The sequence below is a fragment of the Desmodus rotundus genome, chromosome 10 (assembly GCF_022682495.2).
Source record: "Desmodus rotundus isolate HL8 chromosome 10, HLdesRot8A.1, whole genome shotgun sequence".
In the NCBI taxonomy this organism is placed as follows: domain Eukaryota; kingdom Metazoa; phylum Chordata; class Mammalia; order Chiroptera; family Phyllostomidae; genus Desmodus; species Desmodus rotundus.
The window spans coordinates 53,036,361-53,060,544 of record NC_071396.1 but is presented as its reverse complement, the minus strand read 5'-3'; the positions used below and the strand labels follow the sequence as shown (position 1 = coordinate 53,060,544).

The window sequence follows — 24,184 nt, the reverse complement described above, 5'->3', positions numbered from 1 at the left end:
CCTGGTCCTGAGGATTACTTAATCAGGTTTCTGAAGCTGTCCCCACTTGCTAATGGAGTGATTTAAAAAACATTATAGTCAGAAAGGACTTGAATTTTATAAAAGAACTTGTGAATGTCAACCCAACAGTCCCTCTCTGATATCTGGAGGACCAGCTCCATCGGGGAAGATGGGCCCCTCCCTTGTCCTAGAGGATGAATCTTTACCAGTCAAAGTCAAATACAGTAGGATTCCTCTTGCCAGGGACTGATTTAGGAATAGCATTGTTGCAATCCTGGCATATAAGACAGGAAGGAAAGTCTGCTAAGAAACTTAGTTTGTCCCCCAAGATGAAAAGAGACAGGGTCATTCCCTTCTGTTTTTCCAGTGGACTGTATGAGATGACACCCTTCCTTACTGCAGCCATCCTGTGACATGAGGACCGATGGAGACTGGCAGAATGGAAAACTTTGAGGAAACCGAGTCCTTGATGCTATCGTTAACCAACCCTGGAATAGCCTTACCCTAGGGTTTCTTGTTAAATGAGCTACTAAAATGTCCTAGATATTCGAGCTACTTTTAATTGGGTTTTTAGTTTCTTACACCAGAAACCATCCTAACAGCTACCTGCAACCCAAAGCAATGGTTACCAGATTCCATTAGGTGAGCTCTGAGTCAAAAGCCTCTCCATGGAGACAGTCCACACCCTTTAACATTGGGGTCATAGGGCCAACAGAAGTTCATTACTTGAGGATTTTCAATCTCAAATCTCTTGAGCAGCATTTTAAAGCCCACAATTTTTGTAAGCATTCATTCACTCAACAAATATTTGAGTACCAACTCTAAGCCATGAACTATTTTAGAAGCTGAAGAATATAGTGGTGAACAACATAGGCACAGCCACTGTGTGGGGTGACAATGATAAATAAGTAAAGAACTAAGGTGACTTCAGAGAGTGGTAAGTGCCATACAGGAAAGAATCCCGGAATGCTCTGATCCAGTGACTACTGGGGTGCAGCACCATCTCTGGACAAGGTGATGGCACCAGTCTTCCTGAGACAGTGACACCTGACTGCAAGTCAGAGAAGGGACCAGCACATGGGGATCTGGGGAGAGGAGTTCCCAAGCAGAGAAGGACTGTGTGCAAAGACCCTGGGGAGGAAATAAGCTTGGGGACTTTAGGAAAAGAAAGAGGGTGGGAGGGGCTGGAAAGGCATGAAAGATGCAGACCGCTGGCAGTCAAGGTCGAAGTCTGCAGGAACCGGTCAGGTAGAGCCTCGAAGACTCATGGCAAGGAGTGTGCATGTTATTCTCAGTACAAAGGAAACCCACTAGTGCCTTTTCAGGGAGGGTGTGACAACCCATGATCCAACTGCAGTCTGCCCTCTGGTTTGAAAATTCAAAAGGGCCATTTTCTCTCTTTCTCAGCAGGGCAGAGCCCTAAACACCAACTCACAGTGCCCTGGGGTGCAGCCTGAGTGGAGGGAGCCACAGGAAGGCGGCTTGAGGCTCTCACTTTGGTCCTATCCCACACAGCCCATTTGGGAGGCTGGCTCATTTCCATGATGGAGAAGTAAAACCTGACATATTAAATAGTTCCAAAAAAAATCCCACTTCTTCAAGGTCACTGCCCTGTTGGAAGCCTCACAGCAAGCAGCAAAACTTTCTTTAAAAAAAAAAAAAAAAAAGTAGGTCAGGGCTCTTCTGCCTGGTAGTGCACAAGAGTGCTGGGCAAACTCCAAAAGCACCCGCTCCACTTGGAGGTCTCTATTGAGCAATTTGAGTGATGTCAGTACTAAGGTCTCCGAAAGCCGTACGGTTTCTGAACCTGACCTCACCCGTGGTTTTCCTGGTAACTTTTTAAAACCATTACTTCCTGCCCTGTGCTTTATTTATCCCACATGTTTATTTTCTATCCAGTCTATTCTGAAACAGAGCTCTGTGTGAGTTTCCAGGTCACTGCGTCCCATCAGGGCAAACTCAACAGATGTGGGATGAGCTGGAAGATAAAACAGGCCATCGCCACCACTGCTGAGCACAGGCTGCCACTGCTGAGTGGGGTTCTTGTTCTTGAGCCAGCCAGGAAGAATCAGCGTCTGTGATCTGTGCAGTCGGTCTTCCTTCTCTGAAGGGCATCCTGTGGGCAGGGCAGGTCCGGTCCCCACCCCCAAGAGTGCCCCTTGCTGTCATTTCAATGTGAGTATGGAGGTCCAAGAGATGTCCACAGATTCCTGAGAAGCCTGCTTTAATTTCTTTTATTCTTCTGAGGGCACAAGCAATTTCCTTCCATTTAATTCATTCGTTGGGTCTCCTGGCATTGTCCACTGTTGTCATGGCAACAGGGACCAGCAATGCTGCTCTTTGAGGTTAATGTACCCTATGGCCCACTGCCCACCGGCTGAAGCCTCATCACCAACAGCCCTGCCTGCACTGGGCCAGGATGCTGCCCGCGCCCTGCCCCCAGCGGCCTGGCACCACCACAAGGCCAAATGCCAGCTGGAGTTTCAGACAAGATTGATGTCCCTTGTTCCTCTACCAGATCCCAACAAATGAAAAAAAAAAAAACAAAAAGAAAACAAGGACCAAAATTTAAGAACTCCTTAGAAAACCAAACCCCAAACCTTTGAACTCAGTTTTGCTAAAACTAAAATTGATTTTTCATGCTTCTGAAACCACAAGCAGAAATTTGGTTTTGGTTGTGGGATGTTTTCTGTGGTGTTTCCTCTTCCGCCTAGGAAATTCATGCTTCAGCATCTTGTTCGAGTTGTGCTGTATTAGGAGGTTTGCATCTATGATGATGGCAGCAATGGAGGTAGTATTACTAAAAACTACTGGAATGTAAGTACAATCAAGGAAAAGGCCTTTCTGTATCTTCATTATTATTATTACTATATTCCCACACCTAGAACAGAGCAGCTGGCACATAGTAGGCCTTCAATACAACTTTGCTAAATTAATAACTAACAATCACTGAGCTTTACTTTGTGCCAGACACTGTAGCATTTTCACACACTTGTCTCAGCTTTTATTACAAAATTACTGTGAAGCATAATAAACCACTTAGTTCTCTAACTACAAGTGAGGCACTGCCCTAAGCACTTCATATATGTCAACTAAATTGATCCCCATGACAAGCCTAGGTAAGTTGAATGGTGACCCCTAAAAAGATATGTCCATGACCTAACTCCCAGAACCTAGGAATGTGACCTTACTTGGACAAACTGTCTTTGCAGATTTAATTAAGGATCTTAAGATGAAATCATCTTGAATTATCCAGACAGGTCCTAAACCTAGTGACAACCATCCTTATAGAACTCATAAGAGGAGAAAACTCAGAGAAGCAGGGAAAGCCATGGGAAGACTGAGGTAGAGGCTGGAATAATGCGGCCATGAGCCAAGGAATGCCTGAAGCCACCAGAAGCTGTAAGAGGCAAGGAAGAATTCTCCCCAGAGCCTTTGGAAGGAACACAGCCCTCAGACATCTTGACTTTGGCCTTCTGGCATCCAGAACTGTGAAGGAACAAATGCCTGTTGTTTTAAGCCACCAAGTTTGTGGCAATTTGTTATAGCAGCCTCAGGAAACTATACAAACCCTATCTGTTTTCCCAGATTTAGAAACTGAGCACAGAAGATAAAGCGACTTGCCCAAGTTCACATAGTCAGTAAGTGGCAGAACTGGAATTTGAACCCAAGCAGTCTGGCATGATGTCCTTGCTCTTAACTGTTACCCTCATTCCTGAACATTTACTATGTGTCATGTGTGTTAGATGCTAGGGATACAGCTATAGACAAAGGAGACACAGGTCCTCACGAAGCTTATATGGGAAAGGGAAGTCAGAGGGAATGAGTCAGTTGTTCCAGGTCACACCATTGGTGGAGCTGGGACCTGGACTCGAGCATCCTGACTCTAGAGCCTGCCCTCTACTCTCCAGTACAGAATGGGAGCCCCTGACCTAGATGCCCTCTGTAACCTATAATTAAAAGACAAAAAATGGGGAAGTGTGGTGAACTTCAGCAGCTGGTCCCTTTATATCTGAGTAAAGTCCCTTGTCAGCAGGGTTCCCTCAGGCTGCCTTGGGACGGGGAGTGAGGCAGAAGCAGCCTCTACCATGAGGATGGCCCAGCCTCTGGGGAAAACTTGAGGAACTGGTTAACAGCAACACTGGCCCACCAGATTGCAGGCAGGCTAAGACATTTGACTTAACTCCTTCAGCACCAGGCTCGGGTCTGCTGCTGGGTTTGCAATGGAATAATCTGAATTCCACCTGGAGAACAAAATTACTTATTAAGTGAAACCAGACGTCATTCTCAGGTCCAAGGGTAAAAACTTTGAGTGGTGCATCTGCACTTTCAATGAAGCAGAGATGTTGTGTCCTGGGACTTCCGACACCTAAAGACAAACACATTTGAGAGGATGAAGGTGCCAGAGAGGGCCGGAAATTTGTTTTTAAATTTTTTCTTCCTTGGAGAGAAAAATATGAAAAAAAGAACAAGGTTGGTAAGCCTGAATCAAGGTGGTCAAATTTCCTTTTTAGACGGAATTTAACTAGATCAATTGCAAAAGCTAAGAAGGCAAAGGGAACAGAATGAGGTGAATAAAAGAAAGAAAGAAAAAGGGAAAAGGTAGAAAAAGTAAAAAGAGTGATACAAAATGGGGAAATCAACTCATAAAAAAGTAAGAAAAATATGAGGTTGAAGTGGCAAGGGACACAGTGAGAGAAGATTAGAGGAAAATCTGAGAGAGAGAGAAAGAAAAAGAGACTAAAATCAAGATGGGCAACCAGAGGAGGAGTAGGGAAGAAAGACGGTTATTTTCTGTGTCCATTTTCCAAATGACTCTCCACCTGGGGCTCTGGCCACCCCCTCCCTTTAGCCATTGCTCAGGGGACTGTCTATCAGTCTATTGAAGAAGCAAGAGGCTATCAGTTTACAAGAAGAGAGGAAGCAGAGGAAGAGGAAAGAAAGCAGACAAATTACTAAATGAGGAAGCCAATTATCCAGCGCACCATACTTCAAGCTGTCAGTAGGCTGCTATTCCTCAGGCACCTTTGAGCAAAGTGGGACTTAGAACTCTAGATTTCGCTGCCATCTGGCCTCTCCAATAAGATAATCTACATAGACGTTCCCCCATCCACATCCCACTGCCAGCAACCTGACTGATATCGTTCCAAATCAGGAACCACCACTAAAGAGCTGCTGGGTCACAGGATCACAAAAACGGAAGAGGCCTCCAGATAAAACAGCCCAGGAGCTGTCTGGGGTTGTCAGCAAAACAAACGTCCAAACCTGTAGAGAATTTTTATGAATTTATTTGAGCCAAACTGATGACAATTGCCAGGAAGCAAAATCTCAACGGGTTGAGAAAATGCTCTGGGAAATGGCAGTTTTACCACTTATTTTATACATCAGAATCAAAGGGGAAAATGTAAGGGGATTACATGAACCCCAGTGGTGATAGACTTGGGAGGCGGGAGAAAGTAAAGTGGGGAAATTCTGGGATTGGATAAAAAGTAAAATGGATAGTTCTATGCTTCTTTTACAAGTTGAAAATTAATAGGATAATAGTAACAACAGGGGTGCCTGGGGTCTGTGCTCTGGTGCAGTGACTGTGCCCTGAGGGGTCTGGAGAAAGGACACTACCCCGACTTTCCAGAGGTATGTTATCATAGATGCAAAAAGACAACAGACAGGCTCAGTTAGGGTAAGGACTGACCTTTGTCAGGGACGACACTGGCCTAGGACACGACTACCTGTTTTAATGTCAGATCGTCCTGTGTGGTTACATTAGGTCTCTGAGTTTGTGAGACCTGCCATGCAGGCCTCCCCTGAGCTTGTCAGGTTTAGTATGTGGCCCTTTTCCGTCCACAGGGTTCTGATTTGAACAGACTACAGGGCCGATGTGACTTGTCTGATGGCAACAAGCCCAAAGCCATAGACATTTACTTCCATCAAGATGCCACGGTTGGAGCAGGGCGAAAGATCTTCTGTGACTGTCAAGGCTGGCTCATGGAAGGCAGCTCAGCGCCCAAGTACCTTAATGGACAGAGCATTCTTTATTTTCACATAACACCCTTACAAATGTTGACATAGAAAGAGGTGAATACCGCCTCATCTCTCCACACAGGCAGACACTGACATGCCTGCACAACAGTGGCCCCAAACAACTGGACGTGGGGAGGTGAGGGCAGAGAAAGGTCAGACAGAGGACCAAGATGTCTGGGAAAGAATCCTGTTAGTCAGTGGCAGGTTCCAGTTTGCAAGAAGTACAAGTTACAGAGGAGCTGGGACACAGGCAAACAGCAGCAGATGGTTATATAACACCCCCATCACGAGCAAGCAACAAAACAAACGCCAGCAGTGGAGGCTTCTGCAAAGTTTACATTCATCATTTACAGTAGTTTCTTATTCCTTGAATAAAGTTCCGGGACATGGTTGACTTGAAGGAAGACAAAAAACATCAAGGAAGACAAGACGTCAGGTATGCCAGTGATAAGCGTACCTGTGGGATAAAAGCTGCTGACCTCTCAGTGACTACTACACCCTTAAGTCCCTCTGAAAGCAGAAGTGGCCAATCAGTTGTCCCCACACTAGCATCTGCATCATTCTCTAAAGGACCCCCTTCTCTACAGAGAGTGATGACTGTAACTCTGGAGAACATTCATAGAGACTGATACACCCACTCTCATGCTCTACAAGGGAAGACTATGAGTCACATTCACAGTTTCTATAACAACGTCTCTCAGAGTGAGGCCCGTGGACAACCTGAGTCAAAATCACCAGGGGGACTTATTGAGAATATAGATTGCTGCATTGACATTTCTAGGGAGTGGGGCTCAGGAATCCACATTTTTAAAGTAGCTCTGCTGGGGAGTCTTATGCTCTCTCAAGTTTGAAAACCATTCTTCCATTACCTACCACCTCTGGAACCCTTCCTTCTTTCCTTCTCTCCCTCCCTCTGTTTCATGAATCCTTTTTTTCTTTCTTCCCTCCTTTCTTCCCTCCGACCAACCATCCATTACAACCTTCATAGGAGGCACTATGTTAAATGCTAAAGAGTTATAAACACAGAGCTCACACTGGAAATGGCTGGGTCAAGGAAACATTCACCATGTAATGCGTTCCTGGAGCTCTGCTCTAAAAGCTCACATCGATCCATGAGAAGATGAGCTGGGCTCCCTTTTGTGAAATGCAGTACTTCTAAAATATACTTGAGACAGTCAACACACTAAGCATCACAAAGCAAGACCGAGTCACTCTCACAGGCAATAGCTTTTGGGCCGACGTGTATCAACCCAAACATATTTACCAAATTTGTCAACTTGCTCCACATGCTGTTCTTATTTATTTGATTGTGACTTATGGAGCATAGCCATCTTCACTCTTAGTGTGACTAAGAAATAACTGTGCTTAGGTCTATGCCAAGGGCATAACCATCTGAATAAGTTAACTGCTGGCAGGATAGAGGTGCCATGGTGGCCAGGGACTTCTTACACATGGGCAGGCATTCCTCCCGAGCCTGCCATTATTCACTCAAAGGCAACGACCAGAAGAGAGTGGTAGATATAGCTGCAGGGAACTGATTTTGGAGATGGTCATGAGACAGTTTTCTTCATCCGCTCTTCTGATGGCACCATGTTCCAGGTGAAAGGAACCACAGTGGCTCTGAATTACATTCTAGCCTAAACATTGATCCCAATCCCTTGCATCAGGCAATGTAGGCTAGATATTCCTCCATGTTTGGAATAGACACTGATATACAGAGTCTGGCACAAATAACACCCTTTTTTTTAATACAAAATCTTTTATTACAAAATCATAAGAATATAATTCTGTAACCTAACAATATCACACTCAAGCACATCATATGATATTTTAGGTGAAATGTTCAAATTAAAACTATAAATTATTACACCTATATTATTACCCCAGCAACCACACACAAGCAGGTGGTACTTCTGTACTTTATTAGTGTCCCAGTGAGCTGAGAAGAAGTCTCCCTCTGAAGGGGAAACTCATTCCTGACATTCCCAGTTGGTCTCCATCTTTCTGTGACATCTCAGTCAGCCTCCAGTTATGCTCCCCAATTTTCCTCCAACTTTGCAAGACTTCAGGATTCTATCACCGTCTTTCCCAGGTTCCTGGTCTCCATCACTTTTTCTACCACAGTGTCCTTGATCTTTCTCCATCTTCCTTCCCTGCACCTTTTCAACCAGCAGAAGCTCCCAAATGAGAGTAAAACAAACTCCTTGTCCAGGTTATCCGTGTATTTTTGTTCTACAAATATCCTGGGAAAAAGATCTCCAAGAATTCCATGTCAACCATAAGCCATGCTTAGGAGGAATACTGGTTTCTTCCTGGACAAAGAAAAGGAAAAGGCAAACATATAAATGCACACCATGGAAGGTTCAGGAGATGGTATAGCAATGTGGTTTTAGCTCTGCCGATCCAACTTAAACAAGAGAGGAATGGACCAGAAGGGAACCCTGTCTGATAACTATTAAAAAATTCCACTGCTTGGTAAGAAACAGCTTGTTTCCTGTGAGGTGGGAAGCTGTGCATGCCATCAGTTGATACAGCAAATCCTGCTTGCGAAGGAATCCATTGGTCCTATAATCAAATGCTATCAGATTTCTGCCCATTTGGATTTTGGATAAAGCTACCTATCATGCTGGTTTTTCAAACTGTGTTCTAGGTTGTGTTCCACGTGTGTCTGTCTCTTCCACCACCTCTGGTCCCTGCCTATAGATTGGGGTGTCGGATCAAGAAGAATAACAAACAAAAAAAAACTCAGAAAGCTTAAAACCACAGGCATAGCACAGTAGTTTCCATGGGTTTCCAGGTGCTCAGGCCAAGGCAGAAGATGAAAATGGAAAAAGAGAGGAAATCACTCAGCCTCAATACCGCTGTCAACCGCATCAGGTTGGCCTGAAATCTAGCAACAAATTATGTTGACTTTGGCAGTCACCAAATATTTGAGCCAGAGAAATGCCTTTTCCAGGGAGACATTTTCACCTTCTTTCCATTCTCTTGATTTATACAGAGAAATTTCTCTGAAAATTCTCAGCAGCTGATACATACATAATAAGGAAACCCTCCAAAGACTGACACTCTGCATTTTTAGTGACTCCAGCTAAATGAGAGACCTCACAGGTCTTCTTGAGTTCTGCATCATTTCTAGTTGCCTTGGTTGGCCATCTCTGAGACGTGCTGTCAACACGAACCTTTGGTAAATAGCCAATGCATGGGCCAACTCTTGAATCTCTTCTAATAAAGCAGACCCAGGAAGCACACTTGAAACCAGGATGTGGCATGTTTTCAGTAATAGCAAGGAGTGGGGGAGGGGTTAGATGAGCACTCTGCCCAATTTACAAAGGGAATTCTTAGTTTTTAGAAGATCTTGTCTATTGTAGGTCTCAGCCTTGGACCTTCTTAGGAAACAACCTAGAAGCATCAGAAGAAGAACGAGTTTAGGGCTCATTGCCTGTGGGCAGGTGAGGAGAACATTCCTCTGCATAACTGGGGAAGTGGGAAAGTAGGGACTGCTTCCCACCCTCGAGGCCCATAGCTCCCAGCCCCAACCTCCTCTGTCAGCTTCCTGTCTGGGGGTTCCTCAGAATGACTAATAATGTCATCTTCATCATCCTTACCCTTAGTTTTTAAGTTCATTTTTAAAATTTATTGATTGATTTTAGAGAGAGGGAAACATCACTGCTCTACCCACCTGCACATTCACTGGCTGCCTCCTGCATGCACCCCGACTGGACATTGAGCCTGCAACCCTGGTGAATCGGGATGATGCTCCAACCAACTGAACCACCCAGACAGCACCTCATCCACATTTTTGAGTTTTTACTATGTGCTTGGCATTATGTTTTATATACATACATTGCTTCATTAATCTCCCAATACAGTTACAACATGGATACCATCATTGTCAGCATTTATAGGTAACAAACCAGAGCTCAAAATTTCAAAATGATAACGCAGGTCACAGCTGGTAAGTGATAAAGTCAGGACTCAGAGTCACGTCTTTCGCTCCACAGCCTGCGTACTTCACCAGAATAGAGAGAAAGGAGGTGTTAGCTCAATTTACCACATACAGGTCGCACTGAAGTACAACTGAACAAAACATAGTGAGAGGTTCAAACACTTGGCCTTCACATACAATAAGCTGAACCAGGCTCAGGGGTACAGGAATTTTTATTGTAATTGTAGGGATTTTGGAACGTAAGGCGAGAAATTTGAGTACACAGATTCACTGAATTAAAAAGAAAAAGAAACCATTATTTTCTTTAGGGACATAATGTTGGGAAGCCTTCTCTTTGAAGGTTTCTGGGACTGGACAGGAATATGAAAGGCTAGTTGATGAGAGGCATATTAAAGAATTCCCCAGGCATTCAAAGTTTTGTGTCAGTAAACTGAGTTGCCTAAGAGACGTCTGCCAGAGATGACTAAAGAAGATGGAAAACTCGTAATAACATGTCCTTTGATGTCATCTTTGAAGACTTTCAAGAATCTGTAAATGGCATTGTTAGATGTGATCATAGAAGAGTTTACACTAACAGTAAAAAAAAAATGCACACACATATGAAATCTGCATTTATCCCAGTCTTTCAGAAGACCAGTGAAAGGAAAATATTCCCATCGCCAAAACTGCCGTACCTGTCTCTTCAGCACCAGGCTCCTGGGCAGGGGTATGCAGTCTGGCATTTACAGAAATGGTAAGAAATGGTAACATACTCATTTGCTATTTACACAGATAATATATGAATATTATTTCAGAATCCTTTGAAGAGTCTGAGGATGTTAGTGTGGGATTATTAACTGGGGCCACAAATGATTTGCAGATCTAATGTTGGGCAACATAAGGCACCAAAAAGGTTAAGGCAATTTGGTAGACAGCATAGAAAGCCAAAACACCTTAGGTTGAGAAGAGATTACCAATTTATACAGTCATACATATGTACACACCTTTAAAGGCATATCAAGGTCTGCAAGGCTACACACCAAATTGAAAATCTCAGATTCTCTGGAGAGTGTGGGGGAAGGGTCCCTGGATTTGGACTAGTGGTTAAAGGAGACTTCGGTCCTATCTGAAATTTTCTGACATTGTTTATTAGAACAATGCATTTATGCATTACATAAAATTATAAATAATTTTAAGATGTTTAAATAAATCAGATAGCTCTTTCCTAGCAATGAGACCCCTCCCCTTGAACATAAAAGAAACAAAACAAAGTAACTCATAATAATATAATAATAACATAATTTCTCCAGGCACTCATTCAACAAATATTTCCTGAGGGCTGATACGTGCAAAGCTGTGTTCTGTAACTAGTCTCTTGTCTCGGCACAGTGCCTCCTACTCTAGTTTCTTCATTCCCTAAGCCTCCCCATCACTCCTCTCCTAACCCCAAGCTCTCTCCCACGGGGGTCCCCCAAACTCATGAGTTCTGGTTCACAAACTCTCACCTGGGGCTGAGGCCTCTCAGGGAGCCATTCTTCCAGGCACTCAGCTCTTCCTCTGCAAGTATTAACGTAACCTTTAGCCCCTGCCACCTGACTACACTTACTCCAGCCCTGGTCAGATGGGGAACATTCCCGCATCTACAAAGGTTAGGAATGGGGAGGGGTCTTCCCCACTAACCACCCCTGCTCAGTCTCATGGTGGAAAAATACACACACGCCATCTGAAAACCGCCCCTGCCCCCGCCACCTATACACAGGAATGGCGGACTGTAAGTTTGAAGTCTGGGATCCACTGGCTGTCCCCGCAGACAACCCTAGGTTCTGCTCTGGCTGCAGCTGGAGAGAAAGTAGACATTTGACACTGATGAGATTTGGTCCTCATCTCAGCTTTATATCATTTCTGCCAATGAACACTCTCTCCAGGCCAAGGCTTAGCTTCATTGTTCCTTGATTTTATTTAAAAAGGCCTACGGACATTGCGCTTGAAGGTCAGTTTCTATTAACTTTCCTTTCTCCAGTCTGCTGCCCAAACCCAAAAAGTGTTAAAAAGCAAAAGCAAAATCTCAAATGGCCTGGTGGTAGTTTGGCAAGTGGCTGGTTCCCCGGGAGAGAGAGAGAATCTGTGGGTAAAGGGTTAAACATTCACGCACTTCCCTGGAAGGTCTCTTCTACCCTGTTAATGGAACCCAAGTGCAAACCTTGGCAGGCACCACGCATTAGCTCATGACAGGTGTAGGCTTCATGCTGGTTGCTGCTGCATTTCCAGCAGAAAGCTGGGGGCATGGGGACCACTCCATGACACAGTAGGCCAGAACAGATTGCTTTGCAGAGATCTCTCCTGGCTGAAATAATTCCCTGTAACAACTTCCTTGACACGTTGTCAGGATGGCCTGTTTCCAAGGTAATGGCTGATGCATGGGGATATAATAGACATCATCTGTGGTCTTCCAGAGATGAAGTTGCCAGAACAACCCAGCTACGTTTTCTAATAGTCATGCATCCATTCGGCAATGTTTACTAAACTGGGTCCCAGGTTACATGCTCCCCAGAAGCCTCTAGTTCTTCCTGCATCATAACATTGTTCATTTTTACTGTAAGTCTGGGGTCACGAGGTCAAACATCCGTGGGAGCAGCCAGATAACATGAAGTGGCCAAAGTAGACTGGTGACAGCCAGAGTCCCGGCTTGTCTGAAGTGAGAGGCTGCTCTCAGCTCCCGTCAGTGGTTTTCACCTCAGACTTCTTTTCCTGGACAGTTCTCAGACTTTGTCTGATGGAGAATTAAGTCCTTAAACAACGTCGGGACACACTGTCAGGACGGGCTGTGCCCAGGGCTGAAGGGTGCCCCCTAAAATTCATGTCGACCTGGAACCTCAGAATGGGACTTTATTAGGAAATAGTCTTTGCAGATGGAATTAGTTAAATAAAGACAAGGCCACAGTGGGTTAGGGTGGGCCTATCGGAGGCAGACACAAACACACACAGAGAGAAGAGAATGCTACAGGGAGACGGAGGCAGACATTTGAGTGAGGTATGTGCAAGCCAGGGAATGCTGAGGATTGTCAGCAACCACAATAGCTAGGAGAGAGGCATGGAACCGCCTGGCAGAAAATGGGTCCCTGTTAGATTTGCTTATTTGTTTGTTTCTTTATTTCTGGCTTGTAAAATAGCAAAGCCTTTCAGTGAAAGAAAACAAAAGCAAATGTGCACATGGGCCTCTGGGCTACGTGGCCTCTCCTCTGAACTTCCACACTGACTCCGAATGTGCCGCTGGCTCCTTTCAATCCTCTCTTCACACCATAGCCAGAGGGAACTTTGGAAAACTCAGATCAGATGATGTCACCCATCTCCCCGAAATCCCTTCATTACGTCCCTTTGCTCTTCCAATAAAGACTAAAATCCTCTCTGCGACTCACAAGGCCCTGCAGGCTCCACCCCGGCCCAACCTCGCTCTCTGCCTCACGGCCTCACTGGTTTCTAGTGCCTTGTGCTTCCTGTGCTCTCTTTAACCTCAGGACCTCCACACATGCTGGTTTCTCTGCCTCCAACACCCTCATCTCCCCACAGTGCGCCCATACACACACATGTGCGCACACACTACACATCCGAGGTCTGTCCAGAAGGGATCCAGCCATGTCATGTGGAAAATAGAGACATTTATTGAAGAAGATACAGGACACAAGAAACTTTGTCCAAAGGACAATGACACCTCAGTCTCCTTCAAAGGAGGCACCTTGGGACCTCACATAGTTCTCCCAGTCACCATCAGCTGTCCCGTCATATTTTCCTGAATCTCATCAATGGTCTGAAATCACTTGCCTTTCAAAGGTGATTTTAGTTTTAGGAAAAGCCAGAAGTCACAGGGCGCCAAATCTGGGCTGTAGGGGGCTGAGTCACCTGGGTGATTTGATGTTTCGCCAAAAAACTCTGCACAAGACAAGATGCAGGAGCCGGTACGTTTTCATGATGAAGCTGCCAGTCCACCAGTTGCCCATAGCTGCGGCCTTCTGAATCATCTGAATAGTTCCTGCAGAGAAATGTTCAAGCTTACTGAAAAATGTGATGCAGATTCGTTCCTCACTCAGTCATTTTGAATGCAACAGCCACACAGTGCACATGCTCACTCAACAGCGTCTACCGCCCCCATTATTGTTCACCACACCCATTCCAGTCCTCTTTCCTTGGCTGCCAGTTTACACCGATGTCACCAAACCATTCTCATTATATTAACGATGGCTGGACTTTTTCTGGTCAGGCCTCGTTCCCCTGGGCAATGCCTACTCATTTTGCAGCTCAGGTCAGCCAGCACTTTCTCAGGAAAACTTTTCCTAAGACCCACCCCTCTGCTACAATCCAAAGTTAGTCTGATCGATTTCAGGTAATCTCATGGCACTGTGTCCTTTTCAAATTTAGCACCTTCCTATGGGTGTGACCCTCTGATTCATTCTGTCACCCCCACTGGACAGTAGGTGACCTTCCTCTCACCTACCACAGAGCCTGCCCCCACAGTGCAGTCTCACGGGAGGCAGTGTGGTGCTGTACCTCCACATTTCCTCCTACTCCAGGTTAAACAATCTCTACAGCCTCTTTACTCCAATCATCCTCAGTCTGTATGTTTATTATAGTAACATTTCACATTTTGCATGGTTTTCTGATGTTTATACCTATTTGCATCTTCTGGCCACTGGCCCCGCTGTGGGCAGGGATTATATTGTGGTATCACTGCATTGCTGATGGGGCCTTCGTCATACTTAAGTATTTGTAGGACTCTTCGAGGCATATTTTTAAATTCTGCCTGATAATGATGGTAAAGAGGCCTTGCAGAGTGGTGTGGGCCGAGTATGGACAGCAGTTACGAGGGTGGGCTCAGGAGTCTGGGTCTGAATTCACTCCTTACTACTTCTGCGTGATTTTGGACCAGTTAACTCACCTCGTTGTGCCTTTACTCCTTACCTGGAAAGTGAGGATAGGATAGCACCCACCACAGAGTGATGCCATAAAGACGGAAAGGGTCCATAGGCTCTTAGAGGAGGGTGGGCACAGTCACCCCTGGTGGCATCAGCTACGATTAGTACTAGCTTTGTAGATGGAGTGAATGAATGCTCTTCTTTACATTAAAAAGTGTAATAATAAGAGCAGCTAATTTTCTCTATGATGAAGAAAGTTAAACATGCTTCAAGGTTGAGGGAAAGGCTTCACTGGAGAAGCAATTAGTCAAGACGTAAAAAAAAACTTAATTAGTATTATTGATGAACCTAGTCCCCCAAAGCAGCAGACGGCAGAGGAGCTCAAAGTTGGGGAGGGCAGCTTGGGAGAGGAGGGTGGCTTGTTAGGAAGCCTTCATCAGAAATGCCAGGCCATCTGCTGCAGGGACCCCTCTTCATGTAAATGTCTTACTCAGGTGGGCCTAGTCTCAAAAGTTGTACCAGTTGTTCTCAACTGGGGGTGGTTACTCACCCCAAAAGGCATTTTACAATGTTTGGAGACATCTTTGATCATTATGATTTGAGTGGCGGGGGTGGGAGGGGAGGGTTGCTACTGGCATCTAGCGGGTAGAGGCCAGAGATGCCGCTACACATCCTACACTGCACAGGATAGCCCCTCCCCCAAGGAAGGATTATCCACCCAAAATGTCAATGGTGCTGAAGTTGAGAAACCTTGTTCTAGATCATTACATTTCAATATCCTGGGGGTTCTGGACCTGTATACTCACAGACATCATACTACAGGTTTGGATAATTTAGTTTCTGTGGCATTTCCATTAGCCCCTCTTTCCAAAGAAGAACCTTTGACAATAATCAGCATGCTTTAAAGCTCGGTAGACCATGAAGTAACCTGCCTTCATCCAAACTAAGTGTTTCGCCTATTCCATCCTGGCCCCAGAATCCCTCATTGTGGCCATTGTCCATCGGGAGGAACAACAGAGCCTCAAGGAACTCCAGGCTGTTCAGTGCATGCAGGAAATTTGTGGTTAATCACTTCAACCTGCTTTACTCGCAGAGCGATTTTCTGAGACCTGTTTATTGTTCCACTGCTTGGCTGCTCTGGAGTTATCTATGACTGAAGTCTTACATTTGTTTGTAGAGTAAAAGAAGGTATATTTTTATTCTCACATCCCTTCCAAGTCCCTGGATCAAATTAGTGTGAACTTTCCAAAATAAATTTACCTTTGAGCTGAAACTAAGCATGGAAAGTTTCAGCCCGAAAAGATACCTTTATTGGAAAGTTAGAAGCAAAAGAAAATGAGGATTATAATGGATGTTTTAGTAACTTCAGCACTCAAAGTTACAAAGGGCAGAGTATTTATTACGTAAAAGAGTCTCTAACAGATTGATGTATGCAATACAGGACTGACGTTCAGTTCCCTTTTCAGACACTAAGAGAAAACAACCGGAAATAAATAGAATGGAAAAATCAGCACATGTGGATCTAATTCTGCACCATGTCACTGGGTGAAACCCAAGGAAAGAATATTTTATCAAAACGAGAAAAGGGGAACAATCAGTAATAGGAAAGTAGGCCTCTGGTTCCTTCACCCCACAGATGCAATTTATTGGGCCGTGATGTGAAAAGTTAACATTTTATGTGGACGGGCACCACGGTTGTTTGTGCAGAAAACTGGTGTCATAGCTCTGGGTGACTTGTGATATGGAGAGATGTCAGGGCATTTGGGGCTAGTTTTTTGTCTTTGTACTCACCGTGGAAACGTATTTCCCAATCACCTCCAACTTTTGAAAGGTTCAAAATCTGAGTGATGCTGAGGCATGCACCTTTTCAGAAATCCATTCATAGCCATAACTGTGACTTGGCCCATATAAGGCCCAAATAAAATATTATAATCAATGCAGCATTAAAACTAGTGCATTTTCAAAACTGCAGAAAAATTAGCTATGCCTTAGATAAAACTGTTGTTTTCAAGTAGTTTTCAGCAGCAAGAGAATGCTTCCCGTCCACCATCCTCCCACCCCCCAAACAAGCACAGTGTGGGGTGGACATAAAATACGTATAAAATGGATGAAAGAGGAGCTACTCTTGGAAAGCAGAGGTCCCAGAAGCTCAACCCTATCTCCCTCCATCCTCAAACACTTCTTTCCTGACTACCTGGATAAATAAATACAGTACACGAAAAGAATAGTTTTAGAATGATTTTTTGCCCTTTTTCAACAGATTGAGTTGGCGCCATTTATCTCTAGCCCTTATTGAGGCCAGAGGAGGGTGAGCTGACTTTTCCTAAATTAATGTTAACGGCTCCCATAAACAGTAGTTACTGGGGAGTGCAGTTGACTTCTGTTTTTACTTCCCTTGATTCTGTTACTTGCATTTTTATTGTTTGCCCCCCAAATCTGTTTTTACTTTAAAAAGTATGTATATCTTGAAAAACATTAATATTTTACCAAGTTTCCTTTTTGTCTTTTTGGTTAATGTTTCTTTTAGACTGTTTGTGTATCAGCAAATGAACAAGAGTAAAAGGGACAAATTCCTCCCTCCTTTTTCTCCCCTACAATGCGATCAAACTATGGTAGATCAAACTATGGCACGTCTGTGGCGTCAGTCAAACTGGTGGGCCCTGTACAGTTTTCAAAGGGCCCTATGTACTATCTCCCGTGTCTTTGCGTGTATGTAGTCTCCATGAACACAAGATGCTTGCTCCGTGGTGTTTCTCACCAGCAGTCAGGGTTGATCCTGTTCCTTTGGACGGCTAGCCAGAGATACTCGCCTACCACCGTGACCCCGTGGACGTACCTCCCACCACCTCTCATCAAAGAAGCCACATTCCCAGAGGAAGGAAGATATTTTCCCCTTTATCCAAGGGCACGTCCTTGGCATAGACTAATAACTTAAAAGATATGTGTATTGAGTCATTCTATGTTTTTAATAAAAGCATTTATTAAAAAATCACAGGACCTTTACTTTATACTTGGAATAAAAAGACTTCCTAAAACTTTTTTTCATCAGAAAATGATTCCCCCAAAACGTATGTTATCACCAGAATGATAATCTCCACCTCAAATCTGTAACCCTGCCCAAGAAGCCAGTGGGACAGGAGCAGTTAGGTGACAGGGGCTTGCGGAAGCTCGTGTTCCCTGAAACAGCCTCAGCGTTCCTCTCTAAACACCGTGGGGCAAGCCAAAGCCGACAAAATCGTGGCTTTTTCCTGGCTGGCTCTGAAAAACAGTATTTCAGAGGCTCTGCCTCTTATCTTGAGGGCCACGTTGCCAGTGAGGTCGAATACAGAAAGTGCATTTGGATTGCCACACAGTTTGAACCATTTTACTTTAGAGAAAGAAAAATTGAGCAATCCTGGAAGAACTCCATATTCCTTCTTTAAAAAAAATTTTTTTATGTTCCTCTTGAAAGTTACTACTTTGAGCAGGAAGGAAGGGTTTGGAACAGCTGTCCCCGAGTGAGTTGGGAGAATGTTAATCACTGTCCCTTCTCTCCTTTACTTGAAGATTAGCTTGGCCCCAGGCCCCTGCAGAAGGAAACTGTATACACTTAACTTTTGAGACTATCATGAGGAATATTTCTGTAATAGCCACAGCATGTCGGCTGGCTCAAGTCTGGACACATACCCCATGGCGAGGAGAGCCCGAAGGGTCAGCAAGGGCTGACTGGACATCTGAGAAACTCATTTGCGTCTTGACTACAGCTCCATAGGAAAAAGTCAAACTTAACCCAAAGAGCGAAGGTGAAATTGCTATACACAAGGGCACCTGCAAGAGTAGCCAGAGTCTTCTTAGGCAAAGTGACCCTGTACAGACCACCTTGGGTTAAAAATATTAAAATAAATGCAATTTCTTATGCATATTTTTAAGTGAGAAAAGCAAGATATAGGGAAATAAGTAATGTATAATCCTATTGTAATAAAATAAACAATAAATCCCCCAGTCCAGGGTAAAAATATTTCTTCCATTTGATTTTTTGAACACAGAGCTAGGAGTGGAAGGATATACAAGTTGCTAATATTCGTAACAGGGAGACGGTTAGAGAAGGGAGGGGAAAAAAGAATTTTAAAAAAGAGAAACAGACTGTTGTTAGATAAACAAGATGCATGGCATAATATTAGGAAAAAGTGAGAGAAAATTATATGGTTCTATTACAAATGGGCAAAAATTGAGTATGTGCAAAGATAAGAACTAGAAGGTGTTATACACGTATTTGCTTTCAGGATGAAATGCATGGATAATTTTCTTAGAGTCAGTGCAATCGGCCTTTTAGCGATATGGAATATGATAGATTCCCCACCTACAGCTGATACCCTTTCAAACACCCTGGTTAGATATGTAACATTAGGACACAAGTGAGTTGCATTTGAAAAGCGGATCTGAGACACCGAGGAGACAGCGGCGGTCTTTGGGACGGAAGTGAATCAGGTACAGCCGAAAGAGTTCCCGTGATTTGCACCAGTGGACAAGTGAGACCGGTCCCCTCAATTGAGCTCCTCCGGCACCTGGTGGTCTGGAAGTCTGTGACCCTCACAGAGAGCTGGGACCACCACCCCACAGCACTGAGGCGGAAAGCTAAATCCCAAGTAAATAGATTCAAATAGGTCCCTAAGTCTGTGAATACGGCAGCAAGGCGCTCGCTTTAGATGGTGGATAGGAAACTGATCAGAAAAAAAACATTGTAAGGAAATAAAATATTAAAAAATGTAAATGTGACGGAAATTATAAACAGCCTAAAGCTCTTCTCCCTTCGGGAACAGCTGTGTCTGCTAATCCCTCGAGGAGTCCTCCTTACGATCGCCCTTCCTTCCTTCCTCCGTCTCTCTGTAATAGCTCCCTTGTTCCTGCTGGACAAAACTAGCCCTTTGTGGCTGCTCTCAGAACAACATTAAAAACAGGAATAGGGAAATTGTAAACAGGAGGCTTCTGGTCTACAGGCGAAGACACACACAGGCCTCTGAGGCCTACTTCATGCTAAGCAAAGAAACAGATCTTTGTTGCTAAAGGGATTAGGGCTGCGGGATTTCGGAGGCACTGCTGAGGCATTCAGCTGGCCTGAAGTAGGGGCTTTGTAAAGAGATACCTCCATTAGAGGTCTTCGAGCGGAAATCATTCATACTCTTTATACAATCTGGGTAATGTGATAGTGTTGGACTGTTAAACGCCTCTGGTGAGGCAGGGTCCTATCTCCTTGAATGGTAAATTCTTCAGCGGCTAAATAGATGGTGGTATAATTACCTTCACTGACTTTTTTTTTTTTTGAGGTGGGGGGTGGGGGAATGGGGGGATTGTCTTCTACCTTTAACCCTTAGTAGGAGTAACAGGAGAGGATTGCCCAGAGCCAGAGAGGCAAAGTCCTCCCAAGTCTGTTCAGACAGTCTTAGGACTTCTGGGGCTGGCACGTTGCAGCAGCAAAAATGGCCCTCTGTGCGTCCTCTGCATTCAGTGGATGACCAACCACTCTGTCCCACACTCGCCACGATCATGAAAATCTCATCTGCCATTGCCTCATTCTGTGCCCTTGGCCTGGGATACCCCCCAACCTGCCTAATTCCTATCTGTTCTATGCCCACTTTCGCCACCCAGCCCTTTCTTGTCTTCCACTGTCCAAGCTGGACTGGTCTGTCGCATCCTGCACACATCTCCCCCGCTGCATTCCCCTTGAACGTGGAGACTGTGTGTGTGTGTGCTACTCCAGTAGACAATGAGCTCCTTGAGGGCAGTGACTTATTCACCTTTGCATGCACAATGCCTGGTCCTTCGTAGGTGCCCAGAGTTGTGTCCAGGATGAGACTGCGGTGGCGAGGCTGCCTTGCCTTGAGATCATCCCCTGCTGTGGCTAGGAAGACTGTGTCTGCCTATGTGTATTAATAGCTTGTAAGGAATTTTAAAAAATTCATCAGTGAACCCTCCTAGTGAACTCAGAGTTCTTAAGAGACCAAACCAAACACACACACACACACATACACACACACACACTGTGGCCAGTTAAGAGAGAAAAATGAGTCCTCCAAGGAAGATGACAAGTGGTCACTTCCCCACCAATGGCTAGCAGCTTTCTGAGTGACCTGGCTGGTCCTAACCTGCCCCCACATTCTCCTTAGTGAAGGAAGTATCACCAGCAGAACGCAAATGTTCTTTGGGTTCATATTTTGAGTCTCTGGATCTAAATATTAATTATGGTATCAGCTGAAAACTGACTGGTCAGAAAACTTACCAGAGCTAATTACAACAATAAAGTTAGAACAAGGGGAAGCAATGCCGCATCAGAGCTAAGGGGCACTTCCCCTGGTACAATGAGCCCCATCCTGGATGGCTGACAAGCTCATTCTGGGAGAAAGCAGGGCTCCAGGTAGCTGTGGGGTTCTGTGGTAAGACAGGCCTGTGAGCACGATGGAGGCTTTGCAACCACTGGGAGAAAGCTGATGTTTTCGGCACTGACACACTCAGTTCTCTGAGACATGCTTCTATATGAGTGTGGCCTTGCACATCATTAATTGTTGGTTCTGTCCATTCTTCACAATTTTCTATCTGGATCACCTCTCTCTCCTCATCATCTGGCAGATGGGACTCTCTGCTCTTACATTATTAACATCGCTGTCTGCAAAACCAGTTAATATGGAAGGAAAACAGCAATGAAGCTGTGGGCTTTGTCTCCAGTTCTACCTCTTAATCACCCATTCAACCAACAAATGCTGAGCACCTACTATGTGCCACATACTGTGCCGCCCTGAGAAGATGGGTATAACATGGACTTCATCTCGACAGGGGTAAGCACACATAAACAGAGTGGCTATACCACAGTGGCCACCTGCACAAGGCTTTCTGAGAGCTCCGAGGAGAGAAGGACTTCAAGGAAGGCCTCCTGAAGGAGGTGGCCGCAGCCCACCAATACGATCCTGGATGGGAAAAGGAAAAGCAATAAACATTTGGGACCATTGAGGAAATAGGAACAACATAGTAAATACTATCATCGTGTTGATATTACATTTCTGGGGTGTGACAATGGCGTTATGGTTGTGTCCTTGTTCCTAGGAGACACATACAACCACCTATGGGTGAGGAGTCATGACACATACACACTTTCCAATGGTTCAGAAAAAGACGTGTGTGTGTGTGAGCGTGCGTGTGTATACATATGTAGTTAAAGGGGAGTGGGCGGAAGAGAACAAATGACAAAATGTTAATTAGCAAATCTAGGCATATGCACATTCATTATACTAGTCTTTTAATGTTTGAATACAGTACATTGGGCTGGAAAAAGAAAAGATAAACAGGTGTTAGTCAGATGGCGACGATGGAGGTGCTCCAGGGGGAGGAGGCAGCCAGAGCAACGGATTTGGGGGCCGTAGCTGGTGTGCACCGAACCACTCCTGGCCCAGAGCTGGCACTTGTGTGTCTGTCAAGTGAATCAAATAGTTAATCAGACAGTCTCATTATGCAGGGAACTGCGAGGATCTCAGACTAACACGGGTGTAAGGGTTATGTCAAGGAGTGAGAGCTGATTTGTCTGTGGAGGCAGGGAGCCTATCATGGAGACCTTTGTATATTCTGCCATGGTCCTAGGACTTTATCCGGTGGTCAGAGGGACCCACGAGCAGGAGGCGATGCGGGACCACCCTGGCAGTCAGGCGCCATGTGCGGTGATGGAGCACAGACCCAGAGGTACCAGTCAGGACGCCTCTGGCTTGCTTAAACACTAAGTCCTGACTCGAACGGGCTGAGTTCATCAGGAGACTTATCCAACACAGCCGCAAGCTCTGAGGTGACTGGCAGCAGAAGTGGCTGATTCAGTGGCTCATCAACATCGCTGCAGACCCGGGTTCCAACCCCTCTCCGCTCCACCATTCTCTGGTCAGCTTTGCCTGCACACTGCCTTCCCTCGTGTTCAGAAGATGGCTGCAGCAGTTCCCAGAGTGATGCACGGCAGAGAGAAGTCCACAGACAGGGGCTGGGCGCTGTCTCTTCTTCAATCTCTTTCTTAGCAAGGAAAACTTTTCCAGAAGTTTCCCAGCAAATTGTGCCTCCCATCTCACTAGCCCAGGTTGGGTCATAAGCCCATCCCAAAATCATTCACTGTCAAGGAAATAAGACTACATTTTGGCTTACAAGGATAATTTATACACAGGGGGAATTGATTACTATGAATCATCACTTGAAACACTCGGGAAGCTACTGGTCCTGGCAAAAGATGCTCTTAGCCTAAACCATGATAATGGCCGCAAGAGATATGAGAATAGATTCAAGACTTATTTAGGAAGTTGGGTTGGTAGAATTTGGTGGTGGATTGAATACAGGGAGGAGGGACAGAAAGTACACCCTCCTCCATAGTTCCAGCGTGGGAGAATGAGTAGAAGGAAGTGTCACTAACTGAGAAAAGGTATACAAGAGGTGGAGGTTTGGGGGAAAGATGGTTTGAGGTGCACTCAATCTGAAGTGCCTCGGGGCTTCAGGATAAAGGTGATGGGCAGTCAGTAGAGTATGAGTCAAGCCACTATCCCAGACAGGAGGACCATACTCAGCATGGTTCTCAGACGGGTTTTGTCCACACAGACACTTTTGAACCAACATCTAATCACTGAAAGATTCCAAATAGGATTACATAATTTTGGCTTCTCTGGGAAAACTGAAAAATCTGGCAATGCTGGTCCTGAATTCCTACACACCAACAATTGGCTGGAGCCCTGGAACGGCCCTCCCCTTCAGCTAGAGCCAGAGGTTCTCTGGGCTGCCACACTTTCTCCAACGTTTCATTCATTGACTTTACCTGCATGTCCCTGAAGGCATTTCCATCTGACGCCCTGCTCAGGCCCCGCTCGGGATCTAGGGGGAAGAGGTCTGAGCTGCAGATACACAGCTGGTAGCCATGGTACTTAGCTGGTGGTCAAAGCCCTGACTGGATGCCGTCATCCGAAGAGAACAAATGAGAAGTGGGTCTAAGAGGTCACCCTGGAGCCATCAGTGTTTGTAGAAATGGAAGAAGAGAAAATTCACACAGGAGAAAAAAGTGGAGGAACTAAGACAGAACGAGTATGCGTGAAGTCTCAGGAGCTGAGAAGGAGAGTGTGGAGCTGGTGGCAGTGCTCTCCTGTGCCAGGCCCAACAGGAGGTCCAGGGAGAGAAGGGTCCACATGCAACAGGACTTTGGGGAGCTGAGCCACAGGTGCCCCTGGAGTCTAGCTCCGTGGCATGGTGAGGGCAGAGGCAGATGGCAATGGGCTAGGCAGAGGATGAGAGGTGAGTAGGCCCCGTGCACAGACTGCTTGGGTGAGAAAGGGAAGGAAAAGGCTGG

At 45.3% G+C, this 24,184-nt stretch overlaps 1 protein-coding gene across 2 annotated transcripts in view; it reads right to left on the bottom strand.

Moving 5' to 3' along the window:
* LOC128779380 (uncharacterized) overlaps positions 1–24,184 on the bottom strand; it is a 291,217-nt gene that overhangs the window by 115,914 nt on the left and 151,119 nt on the right. Inside the window, exons 4-5 of one of the 2 annotated variants that reach the window (XM_053912489.2) lie at positions 13,844–13,973; positions 7,848–8,333 (exon numbers count right to left, since the gene is read on the bottom strand). In XM_053912489.2, coding sequence (XP_053768464.1) covers positions 8,235–8,333; positions 13,844–13,973 — 229 coding nt within the window. In that variant the 3' untranslated portion in view covers positions 7,848–8,234. Of the gene's footprint in view, positions 1–7,847; positions 8,334–13,843; positions 13,974–24,184 lie in introns of those variants that run through there. The other variant, XM_053912491.1, reaches the window with a different exon arrangement.